This window comes from Marmota flaviventris, chromosome 7 (assembly GCF_047511675.1).
Source record: "Marmota flaviventris isolate mMarFla1 chromosome 7, mMarFla1.hap1, whole genome shotgun sequence".
Lineage (NCBI taxonomy): Eukaryota > Metazoa > Chordata > Mammalia > Rodentia > Sciuridae > Marmota > Marmota flaviventris.
Window position 1 is genome coordinate 111454411 of NC_092504.1, and position 14113 is coordinate 111468523.

General features: G+C 34.5%; 1 protein-coding gene and 1 non-coding gene across 7 annotated transcripts in view; one reads left to right on the forward strand and one right to left on the reverse strand.

Annotated features, from left to right (window-relative positions):
* Window positions 1–14113, reverse strand: part of Rapgef2 (Rap guanine nucleotide exchange factor 2) — a 255100-nt gene that overhangs the window by 160552 nt on the left and 80435 nt on the right. For all 6 annotated transcript variants that reach the window (XM_071614573.1, XM_071614570.1, XM_071614571.1 and 3 more), the window contains exon 2: window positions 5610–5680. In XM_071614573.1, the coding sequence (XP_071470674.1) occupies window positions 5610–5680 (71 nt within the window). The remainder of the gene's footprint in view (window positions 1–5609; window positions 5681–14113) is intronic.
* On the forward strand, window positions 13722–13794 carry Trnav-cac (transfer RNA valine (anticodon CAC)). The gene has a single exon. It is a non-coding gene; the product is annotated as a tRNA-Val (tRNA).

Here is a 14113-nt window from a genome sequence, read left to right on the forward strand (position 1 = left end):
GCCTGCCACAATCATTTATGAGCCTCAAAATGAGTATTACTAGTACCTGGGTTAACACAAGCAAATAAAATAAAATTTGTAAACATATGGTAGAAAACAAAACATCTAATAAAATATCAACTTCACCATATGAAAAATGAATGTTCCCTAAGATAAACAGAGTATGGAGGGAACCCAAAAGTTAAAAAGAAAAAAGAAAAATCTATTAAATTAAAAAGTGATGATGTCATTCACAACTCATCCAAACAAAAGTAGGCTTTTTTAACCAAGTATTTTTATGACCAATGACTAAATGGAGGCTTTAGAACTTTAAGGATTTGTTATTTCAGCTGATTCATCCCTAAGGGGGAAAATATGAATAATGCTTAAATACTCAAAGTTACATTATGAACAATATCCTCAAGAAGTATTCTATTATCTTAATCCCAATTAAATTTTCGAAACAAGTACACACACAAAGAGAAATGCAAATCAGAGAATGACTGTTCCTTGATATTAGCCTAATATACTTGAGATTAGTTTAAAATAAACCAGAGACTTTCTCACTTGATAAAGTCACTTTTGTTCTGTCCACTTTATAAGAAAGGACCTCTGATTCAAATTGTGGAAATCCATTATTCTTGCTATAGCCAGGAACCATACTTCTATCAGTGTAGCTCAAATAAATTGCACTCTGTGCAACCTTGGATCCGTCTAAGGTGCCTCCTTCTTTGATCCCACAGCAAAGATTTCTCACATCTTTAATTAAATTAAATCAGATTACATCAGATCATCTCACCTTTTAATCTTTAGAAAAAAGATCTGAACTCCCTGTCTTTATACACTGGGACCTGTACTGCTCCAGGACAATACTTCAGAGGTTCTCATCCTCAGTTCCTTGCTCAAAACATTTCAGCTGAACCTCACTTAATTTCAGGAGGCAAAAGCAAAACCTGTATGCACATAATTGACATACAGGTTTTGATTTCTTCAGAAGGTGAAACCACAATTTTTGATAGGAAAGGATGATAGTGACAAGTGATAGGTGTAAAAACATCTGGCCTTAAACTAAGTGTCGAGCTTGGCCTTATGTCCTATCCTTGCCCAGCCTCTTCACATCCACACTGGATCTCATTCCTCTCATCAGTTTGTTTCCTTCTCCTGCATTATCAACTATTTCTTTCCCTCTCTCCCCCTCCCCTTCTCCCTCCCCTTTCTCCCTACCAATCACTTTCAATAACATACAAACACAATTTAGCATCACCTGTTGTACAGGTTCATGTTCTTCTCTTGACTCCACTCCCCCTCCAGATATTGTCTACATTTTGTTTTTCCCATTAAAGAAAAAAAATCACCTTTTTGAGATGTCTATGTATACTGTCTCCATTTTTTTACTCTCTCCCCACTATACCTCATCATTTGGTCCCTGAAATTCGGAAGCAGGAGAGCGGCTCTAAAGTAATCAGCTCACTTCCTATTACCTAAAAATCCTACCTGTCCTTACATTAATTCTACTTCTCAGCAGCAGTAGATGACTTCTTACAGCATCATCTCCTTTAAGCTTCCTGTCCTGGGTCTCCTAGTTTTCCATTTAACTTACTAGTCTTATCTTTTGTCTCCTTGGGATTCTCCCTACGCCTTTCCTCTACCTGAGAAATGTCTAAATGTCACCATGTCCAGGCCCTATTTTACTCTATACACAAGTAATCTCCACTCAAATTAAATTTGATATTTAATCTATTTTGATGATGTCGAAAGCAATGCCTTATACCCAAATTCCCAATCCATTCATCTAAAAGCCTACTGATGTAGCCACTTGAATACTGACTCTTTAATAGTTATCTCATGTTCAAGTGTCTGAAACAGAACTTGAATTTCTCCCAAAAATCTGCTTTCCCAAAACTAGTACCCAAATATTTAGGCCACAACCTTGAAGTCATCATCCTTGTCTCCTATGTTTTTCTCACGTCATGTCTCTATCAACACCTGTTTCCAAAATCCATCCCCCAGAACTGACCACACTCACTGTCAACTCTGGTAAAACCTAGAATGCGCCAACATTATCCCATCATTATCTCTTACCAAGACTACCAGTGAAGACTTCTGTTTCTACTTTTCCATGCCTGTTTCCCATCCTCCACATAACTTCCACAGAGATCTTTCCAAACATTAAATCAGGTTTCTCACATCTTTAATTAAATTAAATCAGATTACATCAGATCATCTCACCTTTTAATCTTTAGAAAAAAGATTTGAACTCCCTGTCCTTGAGTGCAAGTCCTACTTTATTTACTATGGTGACTATAGTATACTTAATTACTGTGCCTTGCATAATGCTGCACAAACATACCTTCCCCTGCACAAGGGTTGTTGCCACGAAAGAGCATCCAGGGCACCTCTACACTGCAGAAATCTCTCCACAATGCCCTGACTTCATTTCTTTTGATCCCAAAGTTAGAGCAGCCCAGCATCCATTCTTACCATCGCCAACACACATACAAATAAACATACAAATAAAACAATACTGATCCATTTATGCTAGTCTTGACTGCCCCACTAGCAAAATAAGTCCCATTTTGGCATGGGTTTGATCAAGCACAGAGTAGGCATGCAATCAGTAACTGTTTTCAGAATAAACTCAACCAATACTATCAGAAAGTCACAATAAAATGTCTTGTGACAATGTCCTAAATAAATGAAATAGTACCTAAATGCTTTTGTTAGTAAATATTTTAGCAAAAGCATACTGATCTTTTCTGAATTCCTAAAAAGTATACAGAAAACAACTATAATTTGGTCATTTCTTAATGATTTAATGGTGATTGCAAAATAATAATTACACTAACCCATAATGCTGAAGAAAAATATTTATTTATTTATTTATGTATTTTAGCAGGCTTTTTTTTTCCCCAACAATAAATAGGATTGAGACGTAGCTCAGTATGCTTTCCTAGCACCCATGAGGTCCTGAGTTCCATGCCCAGCACCACAAAAAAGAAAAAACACTAAAATGGCCTCAAGAATTATTCTGCTTTTTACAAGTGTTTTATCTCTGCTCCTATGGATAGCATTCTTCCTCTTTGGCAAATATGCTCTTCCTAGTCTATATGGAGTAAGGGGTAAATATTTAAAAAAAAACAGTTAAAACTGTATTAAGTAAGCTGGGCATGGTGATACACAGCTAGGAGACTGAGGAAGGAGGATTGCAGGTTCAAAGCCTGCCTCAGCAACATAGCCAGGCTATAAGCAATCTAGTGAGACCCTGTCTCAAAATAAAAATTAAAAAGCTTGGAGATTTGGCACAGTTGTTAAGTGCCCCTGGGCTCAATCCTTGGTTAAATAAATAAATAAATAAACAAACAAATAAACAGACATAGATAGATAGATAGATAATAAAAAAAGAAAAATGTGAACTGTGTTAAAAAAACACACAGTTCTTGAAGACCTTTATGTTACACAGAGTATGTAATCTTACAGCAAGACAGCAGCAGCTTTTTGAACTGCTCAGAATCGGTTTTTCTGCTGACACATGTATGGGTCATAACAATGCATAAAGCCAAAGCTTTCAAATAAATGGAAGCCTCTTCCCTCCTCGTAGAATATTAATGGTGCCTAACACTGAATAAAGGACTGAAAGTTTTGATTAAGAGCATTTTATTTTCTAAAATTGGAAAACTGTGTTATATGGAAGTCTGGATTATTGTTCTCTATTAATCCCAGATAAAACTTAATTTTGAAAATCAATAAATTTTTAAAAAATAATTTATCTAAAAGAGATGTATATATTTCTCCAGAAATGTTGGTATTATGAAACAATTTATCAGGGCTCGGGTTGTAACTCAATGGTAGAGCACCAGCCTAGCAAGGGTGAGGGTTCAATCCTCAGCTCCTCATAAAAACAAATAAATAAAATAAAGGTTAAAACTTTAAAAAAAATAAAAATAAGGGCCAGGGCTGTAGCTCAGTGGCAGAGTACTTGCCTAGTACATGTGAGGTACTGGGTTCGATCCTCAGCACCACGTAAAAATAGAGTAAAGGCATACTTTCCATCTATAACTACAAAAATAAATAAATAAATAAAAATAAAAACAAAAAACAGTTATCCAAGTCATTAGATTTATCTGTACCTCTACTTCAGTTGGCAACTCATCTTCTTCTAAAAAGCATGACTTTTCAATAGAAGCAGAGCAAGATAAATATCTTAAAGGTGCCTCCCTGTAAATTCATGCCAACAATTCCATAAAAAAAGTTCCAAAACACTTTCTAAGGTATAAATGAATGAGGGTATACCCTTGAATTAATCTCTTATTTCTAACCAAAAATTACCTTTGAAATGGCAGAAAGTTGATAATTTCAAAGCTGGCTGATAGGTATATGGAACTGCATTGTATTGTTATTTCTATTTTATAAACATGAAAATTTCTAAAAGCATTAAAAATCCTTTACCTATTGCATACAATTGCCATTATCTAAATAATTTTATACCACACAATATAAAAATATAATCAACATATCTAAATATTAACCATGTGTGCTTGTATGTGAACAATGGAATGTATTCCATATTAACTCACTGCATTTGCATTTGAAGATTAACTGCATTCATTTAAATCAACAACTAGCACTACAAATTTTTAATTAAGAAAGTTGTCATCACAAAATAACAAATGAAAGTTACGTACTTTAAAAATACTCTTCCTTTAATTTGAAACATCTTCTAAAATCCCACTGGTTTTGCCCTTTCTAATAAAACTTTCACTGAGTTTTTAAACATTTAATCTTCAATCTACTTTAAGTGATTTTCATTAAAAACTTAATTTTAGAAGCATTCATTTCTCTTGATATTTTTCCAATTAACAACCAAATATGAAATGGACATGCTCACAAACTAATTAGTGTTTATAAAGAGTAAAGGGGAAATATATAGAAAAAGTATTCCTTTCATGATTAAAAATTGCTGGCATCACAACTAGCCAAAGCTGGAAGAGATAAGACCTTATGCCTAGTTGGCATTTATATGTAATCCATCTTCCCAAAGTTCTTTATTTTCTATTACAGCCAAGGCAGAATCACTTCTATTCTTTATCATAAAGCTTAGTTAATCATAAATAAAACTGCCGTATCCCTGTATAATACAAGTAATAAGATTTTTATATGAAAAGGCCACATAGTTCCAAGTATGATATAAACTGTGTTACAGAAAAAGGCAAACTACTTAATGCAAGAAGCCTGCGAGCATAAACAAAGACCTATAACACACCAAAATAATGAATTCTTTAAATAATTAAAAACCTTCTGATCTCTAATGAATCTGAGTGCTAAGTAACATATTTTTATTTGCCAAGAATGGCAAATATTGTCCCTTTAGCATGTTCACCAAGTCATATTTATCACTATTAAGGATGGAAGACAAAAATTGGGGTGGGGCTGGAAGAATATTATTATGACAGAATGTCAAAATATTTTATGAACACAACTTAATTCAAGTTCGTAAAACTTATAAAGTCAAATACAGCAGCTAGATGAAGCAGAATTTTCATAAGTTTTCTTTAAACCTACTTCTTAATGATAATAAATGAACATAAAATTCTATTATTATATTATTATTAAATTAATATTAAATGACATACCTAAGTTGATGTTCTCTCAAGTTTGATAAGGCTTCCATACCATGTAAATAGGAATATACTATTTCCAGGTCCTGTTTCAAAGAAAAAGAATAGAAATTATTAGACATTTCAAAGAAAAATTTTTCTAAAATAAGTTACAAATTGAACTATGAGTAGTTTTTTTAAATATATATTTTCTTGAATATTAGAAGTAAATATTAAAAGAAAAGCTGACATACAAATGTCATCTGTTACAACTGCCTTTGGGATATACACAAAACCTATTTAAATATAAAATAAATTAAACTTACTGAAATAAATTGCTCATAAGTTATTCTTTATCACCTATGTTATGACACTAATATCAGCAAAGCAAATACACTGCAAGTTCAAGGTCAATCAGGACCCTGTCTCAAAATAAATTTGAACTGTATAACTCAGGTGAGTTCTATAATTCACTTGTTATTGTCTGGGGATGTATTTCAGTGAGGTCCTGGGTTCAATCCCCAGTATCACACAAAAAAAAAAATTAAAATAAATTAAATTTTAGAATAAAACAAAAATAAAAAAGGTATTATGCTTTGTTATTCTAGAGCACATGGTATTAGTACAAAAAAGAATTCAGCAGGGATGCTCATAACAGGTACAAATGCAAAGTCGTGTTACATTCATATATGAAAAACCAACAAAGAATCAGTATTTAAGACTCAAGTGAATGTATAGGATTACACAGTTTGTGATAAAAAGAATTTGAAGGATATTTATTCCTCCCCTAAAACTCAGTCACAATCTAAAACAAGGTACTTAAGATAAAACAATCCTCCACTTTTTAAAGTAACAGCTTCATTGAATGAAAATTTACACACCACAAAATTTACCCTTTTACAAAGTGAACAAGTCACTGGTTTGTTGAGTACAATCATTTTATCACTCACTTCAGAACATTTTCACCACCACAGAATATAAGTCCATACCCATTAACAGTCATTCCCCATTCCCCCAAGCTCCTGGCCATCATCGATCTACTTTGTTTTTATGGATTTGTCAACTCTGGCTACTTCATGTAAATGGAACCTTACAACAGAATACAAGAACTTTGGGGACTAGCTTCTTTCACTCGGCATGTTTCAAGGTTTGTCCATGTTGTAGTATGTATCAGTACTTTCCTTTATACTGCCAAATAACATTCCATTGTAGATATATGTATTACCTTTTGTTTGCCCATTTATCAATTAATGAACACTTGGATTTTCCCCCACTTTTTGACTATTACAAATAATACTACTATGAAGTCTCATGTGTAAGGTTTTTCATCACTATTTTCAATTGAAATGGAATTGCTGGCTCACATGACAACCCAAGTTTTTTTTAGGATCTAATAAACTACTTTCCTAAATCACATGCACTATTTTATAATCCCATCACCAATGTATGAGGATTCCGATTTCTCTACATCCTTGCTAACACTTATTATTGTCTAGATTTTTTTGTTTTGTTTTGTTTTTTGTTATTTTTAGCCATCCTACATGAAGTGGTATCTCACTGTTGTTTAAATTTACAGAGCATTTGTGCATATGGTCAGTTATCTACCTTCTTCAGATGTCCATCCTAATTCTTTGTTCATGTTTTAATTATTTCTTTGTCATCAAATTTGAAGAGTTCTTTATATTCTGGATACAAGATCCTTATCAAATATATAACTTACACAAGTATTTTTTCCTATTTCATGAACTATATTTTCAGTTACTTAATGGTATCCCACAGAAAGACAAAGTTTTTCACTTTTATGAAGTCCAATTTCTCCACCCTTTCCTTTTTGCATGTGCTTTTCTGTCATCTTAGAAATCTAATTCAGGGTTATGAAGATTTGCTACTATATTTTCTTCTAAGAGTTATGTAGTTTAGCTCCTCCTATCTAATGGATCTACGATCCATTTTGAGTTGTTTCTGTGCACTGTGTGAAGTAGTAGTCCAACTTTACTCTTTTTTGCATGTGTACGTCAAGATGTCACAGAACTATTTGTTGAAAAGACTATTCCTTCTCTCATCAAATTGTACTGATATGCTTAGTGGGGGAAAAAAAAAATCAGCTGACATAAATGTAAGAATTTATTTCCGGGGCTGGGGCTATAGCTCAGTGGCACAGTGCTTGCCTAGCATGTGTGAGACACTGGGTTCGATCCTAAGCACCACATAAAAATAAACAAATAAAATAAAGTCTTTCTGTCCACCTACAACTACCAAAAAAAATTTCTTTTTAAGAATTTATTTCTGGACTCTCAATTGTACTCCATTGGTTTATATGTCTACCCTCTACCAGTAAGTACCACAGCTCTCCAATTAAGTTTTGAAATCTGGATGTATGAGTGTCCCAACCTTATTCTAATTTTTCAAGACAGTTTTTCCTCTTTTAGATGCCTTGCATTTCCAATCTAAATTTTTGGATCAGGCATTTTTTTGTTAATATTTACAAGAGAGCCAGGTAGAATTTTGTAAGGATTGAACGGAACCAGCAGGTGGTGCTGCCATCTTAACACCATCACACCTCCTGGTCCACAGGCTGGGGTGCCTTTCCAATTATTTATAATGTCTTTTTAAACTTTTTTTCAACAATGTTTTGTGCTTTTAAGTGTAGAAGACGTTTCTTTGATTAAATTCAATCTTTTTAATTAGGAAAACCTTTAGGTTAAGGAAACCTTTAACCTTAGGAAAACACCTAAAAACAACTGAAACTCTAGGTTCAATTTAAATTTTTATATTAAGGGCACAGAAAACAATTCATAGAGTTAACTTGATAAGGAATTAAAATTTTTGAAAGAGGGTATTAAAATTTGCAGCCTAAAATTTTTTATGTGTTAAGGAGGAAAAAAAAAAAAAACCTGACCCATAATTTTAAATCACTCCAATTTAAAATTTATCAATAATAGGAGTTTAAAATGTCGCCCTCTGGTGGTCAACTTTCAAACAAACTGATTGCTTTCCATCTTATCTATCTATACTCTGGTATTTCCAAGTTTTTTAAGGTTATTTAAAGATTGAAATGTAAAAACAAACCTATAAATTCAATGCAAATAAGGAAACTGAAACAATTCCTTTTCCACTATCCAAAGTGTCCATTATTAAAACTAATTTCTTATTAAAAAATCAATCAGAATCCAATCATAATGTTCTCTTTGCATTAAGCAAAGCTAATAGGAATGTCCCAATTAATAAGTTTTCTTTAATACTTCTAAGAACTTCTAGATAACTAGAAGTTTATATTCTAGTTTAAATATTATAAATTTGTATGTTACTTTCAGTCTTTAAATAGTACAGAGAGAAGGCCCCCATTCTTTGAAGACCTTATATTGTGATTCTATTAAGAATTCTAATAAGTCTTAACACTTAACCTATTATAACCTGCCTAAGGCTATCCAGCCTTACTCAAAAGAAACAAACAATTTACTTAACATTCATCAAGCAAATAAATTTACACTGACCAAAAAAATTATATCTGGAAAAGTATTAGAAAAAAAATAGGATTTTTAAAAACACTTTCTGGAAAAGAGGGAAAAGTCTAAAAGGAATATGATAGAAGTGAGAGAACCACAAACTTGGAGGTAAAGCCTCCTTTCTTTCAACTAAACCCAGCAAATCTGAAGTTTAAAGCTGGTTTCTGACCAAACAGCACTTTATTAATCTGTTAATGCTTCAACATTATGGAGATGCATAGTTGTTTCAGGGTCATATTCCTAAAAAGTTATGTCATAACAAGACATGTCTGTATAATAAGTAGATTTAACAATTTTCAGTATGAATGTATAACTTGTATGCACAGATATAACTATCAATAATAATTATTACCAATACTTCATAGCTTGTGAATCAAACAAGATTGTTTAGTTAATAAAAATGTAGGGAACGATGGAGTATAATGTACTGACTTAAGGGAATGGGCCAGGAAGTTGTTACAGCACATGTATCATTAACTGAGAAGGTAAGGACGGAGAAGACAGACTACATTATACTATTAATGCATGAATATTTTTAAAAGCAGTTTTTCCTTCTGCATGCACATAGCTGTATTTAAAAAAAAAAAAAACCATCCGCACCACATATAGTCATGATGCTTTGGGAGGAGTACTTTTAAGTTTGTCACTCAAGCAATACACAACAAGAAAATCCTGTGTAGCTCTTCTGTGAGTATCTTAAATATCAAACAACACTATAAACTTCTTAAATGAACAACAGTCGTGTCCCAAGTTTCTTCTATTATTTTTAAAGTAAATCATCCCAAATAAAAATGTTTAAATGGTTGATGTTCCAAGGAGTTTATAAACTAGGAGAACAGGCAGCAACATTATCTAACTTGAACTAAGCACCCCTGCTGATAGATTATGTCTAAACTTGCTGTTTCCTAACTGTAACTAACAGAAAGGTAAGAAGTCAGCATCCAGATGGCAGGCAACGAACAAGTAATATCTCACTATGCCTTATGAATATGACCATCACAAGCCTGGTATGTAGGGGAAAAGCAGAGAAGCTACGCCAAAGGCTCAGGAAATCTCTGCTCTTGACCCTAAGGAATTAAATAAAATTGACTACAGATGAGGAAAAGGAACACAAATTAAAGGAGTAGGAATTTGTGTTTAAACTTTTTCTTCAATCAAGAGCTCAGAAACCAAATATTAGGTTTACCAATGATTAGGTCAACAACACTGAAAGGCAAAAAGGGGGATTATTTTTTTCCCTCTGTTTCTAGGAACAAGGTGGACTGAGCAATATTTTGAAATGGGCAAAGGCTGTCTTTTGAAGCTTCCCATCAATAGTTCTACAGCAACTTCACCTCACAGTACCCAAGCCCCCCACCAGTACTAGGCCCAAGTCTAAAAACAGAATCTGAACACATACACACACACACAGGTGCTAAGTGATCAGTGGGGGTCCTAAGACCTTGCAGGGAATTGCCAGTCAGCATCTGCATGTCCACAGTCCTAGCAAACCTTTAAGTGTAAGGGATTTCAGGTGGAACCACAAACGGTAAGGAAATGCATGGGCGTGTCAGGAAGAGACTTCAGGGTGTGAGAGGCGGCAGAGGAACCCAGCTCTACCTGCCCAGGGACTCCCATGGCCCATGGTGCAACACTGGCTGCTTCTCCTTCACTTCTCATATGGAGCCTATAGGAAAGGTAGTAGATTGTTTTAACAATGGCGAACACTAAAGAAGAGTCAAGGTCTGAGGCTCCATATGAGAAGTGAAGGAGAAGCAGCCAGTGTTGCACCATGGGCCATGGGAGTCCCTGGGCAGGTAGAGCTGGGTTCCTCTGCGGTCTTTCACACCCTGAAGTCTCTTCCTGACACGCCCATGCATTTCAGTAGAATACAACAGTTACTAATATGGCATTATGTAAAAATGTGGATGTGTAACCGATGTGATTCTGCAATCTGTATTTGGGGTAAAAATGGGAGTTCACAACCCACTTGAATCTAATGTATGAAATATGATATGTCAAGAGTTTTGTAATGTTTTGAACAACCAATTAAAAAAATAAAATAAAATAAAATAAAAATTTAAAAAGTGGATAGTAGAGGATAGGAAAGGCAGCAGAATACAACAGACACTAGTATGGCAATATGTAAATCAATGGATGTGTAACTGATGTGATTCTGCAATCTGTATACGGGGTAAAAATGGGAGTTCATAACCCACTTGAATCAAAGTGTGAAATATGATATATCAAGAACTATGTAATGTTTTGAACAACCAACAATAAAAATTAAAAATTAAAAAAGTGCAAAGTGGAAAAAAAAAAAAAAAACACCAATCTACTTGTTAGCGTGGAATTGCTTCTACCCAGCAAGAAAACAAACAGTGCCAGTGAATAAGAGTGAGGTGCTAAGGAAACCTGCTCTCAAAATCCCTGGAATTCCCAACCAGTGGTAAAAACCAGATCTGTGGCATCCCGGAGCAAGAGTTTATTTCCACATACAGGGACTTGTGTGGCCTTCAGGAGTCATATGTGTTTTGTTTTTTTTTTCTCTACACAAACAAGAGAGATGTTCACAGAACAAAGTTATGTTTTAACAAACCTGATTACAGAAAACAAAATGCTGGAGTTAAATCACGTCAGTGTTTCAATTTCATTTTTGTAAAGAAACTATAACATGCAAAATGAGAAATTTCTAACCTCCCCAATTATACTTCCCAATGCACACACAAAAAATAATTTCACATAACTATTACTATTTTAAAAGATCCTTTAAAAACGTAAGCTATTTCCCCCCCAAAAAAAAAATTTCTAGTCTTCCAGTATAAACAGGAACATGTTACTCTACCCAGGAAGCAACATTTTTTTTTTTAGAACAATAAGCCTTTCCTTCTACTCTAGGAAGGATATCCTTTTTTCAAAAATAGATGCCATTTCAAAGCAGATTAAAATTATAAAACTGCTGTAAGCCCAGTAGAAAAAAGAGAATGACAGGCCAATTGGAATGAAGTTGTCCCATGGGGTCAGGGAAAGCCCTAGAGTCCCCCCTCCTTTTTTGGCCCCAAATGTACACCAGGTTCACAACCCAAAAGCATCCTCCAAGTATGATGGGAGAGTGACTGTTCACAACTAACCCAAGTCAGCCCCCTCGCTCAGCATCTGTAAACATACTATACCTGTAACAGGAAAGAGATCAGAGAGGGATGGTATTGCCATCCTGGGCTCTTTCCTAATTTCTCCCAAGTGTTCATTCAGAGCACAATAAGCATAGTAGAAAATTTGTAATTCACTTTGAACTAGCTTCTAACTTCATCTGTTTGCCAGCATGAGGATGTTGCTAACAACATACAGTATATTTTAGAATGATCTTTGGAGAATTGCTTGAAGAGAGCTAGCTATTCCTCTACCTCCTGCTCCCCAGCTTCCTGCTTTTCCCCACATAAGCCAGGCCTCCTGTCTTGCCTTTATGGACTCTTCATGGCAATAAAAAATAATGGCAGGGGGAATTATTTTGCATTACACCATGAAAGAATATCTTTTTTTAATCTATTTTTCCTTTAAAAAGGTTTTGTAATCTCAGCAGCTCTGGAGGCCAAGGCAGGAGGATTGCAAGTTCAAAGCCAGCCTCAGCGACTTAGCAAAGCCCTAAGCAACTTAATGAGACCCTGTCTCAAACTAAAAAATAAAAAGGTCTGGAAATATGAATCAATGGTTAAGTGCACCTGGGTTCAATCCCTGGTAATAAATGGGGAGAGGGGTTGTTTTATATACAAAATTATATGACTGAATTATATTTGGAAACAAGTTGATTCCTTTAAAGACTCTCAATCATCAAGGAAACTGAAGCCAAGACTATGACATAAGCAGACCTGTGGAGGGCAAGACCTAAGTGGCAAAGTCTATGGATTGAAACTTAAGGAGACAGACAGAAGAGCACCTCACTTAAATTGACAATGGTCACAAGAAAAGAGCTGTACTGATGCCAATGTACTCCCTCTTAAGCATCTATTATTGAAAGAGGGACTCACAAAGACCAAAATGTAATTTATCCTTCTCGGCAAAAAAAATCACCAGCAATGAATTAGAGAGCTATGTCTTGAACATTATTAATAAGGGGGTTTCATAAAAGCTAGATTATCCAAGGTTATGTCACATGTACAGATGGGGAAGGGGTAGTAAAGTGGATATTCCACAAATTCTGTGTTTACTGACATGAAGGTTAGGTTTTAACATTTTATTTAGGAGATCTCAAAAATTTCTTCACCAAAACACAAAAGAGCTACCTTAAGAAGAATGTAATGAAAAGAACACAGGCTTCACAGTCACACAGAGCAGAGTTCAAATCCTGGTCCCCATCACTCACTCACTGTGTGTGAGAAAGAGCCTAGGTGTGAGATTGAGAGCATATTTGCAAAGCAAGGTGAATAAGATCATCATGGCTAGACAGTTCGGCTAAAATTATGGTTTCATAACATACCTGGCACATACAGATCCTCAAAAAATGGTAGATGAGTTTACTGTCTATAAGATCTGAATGCAAGTACTAGCAATTTTAAGAATATAAAATTTAAAATATTCCTGAAATAGTTATATACATCAGAATCTTCACAAATCAATACATTCTTTTAGTATAAATCTCTATCTTCAAAATAGCTAAATGAGGACTGGGGGTATAGCTCAGTTGGTAGAGTGCTTGCTTCACATGCACAAGGCCCTGGGTTCAATCCCCAGAACTACCAAAAAAAAAGCCAAATGAACTATTTATAACATATGTAAAGGGCCCCCTCTGCTTTATGAATCTGGACCTTTTTAAAATGATTTTTATTTACTTACTTACTTATTACTTTGGTGCTAAGGATTGAACCCAGGGCCTCTTATATGCTGAATACCAGTCTACCAATGAACTACACCCATAGCTCTAAATCCAGATTTTTTAATCAGGTTAAAAGAGAAATGTAACCAATGAATAGTTTTTATCACATCTGTTATTAATATAATTTCTAAATGACACTGGTTTGAAATCTCATATACTTAAGAATGAGGAAGAGGGGAATCGGG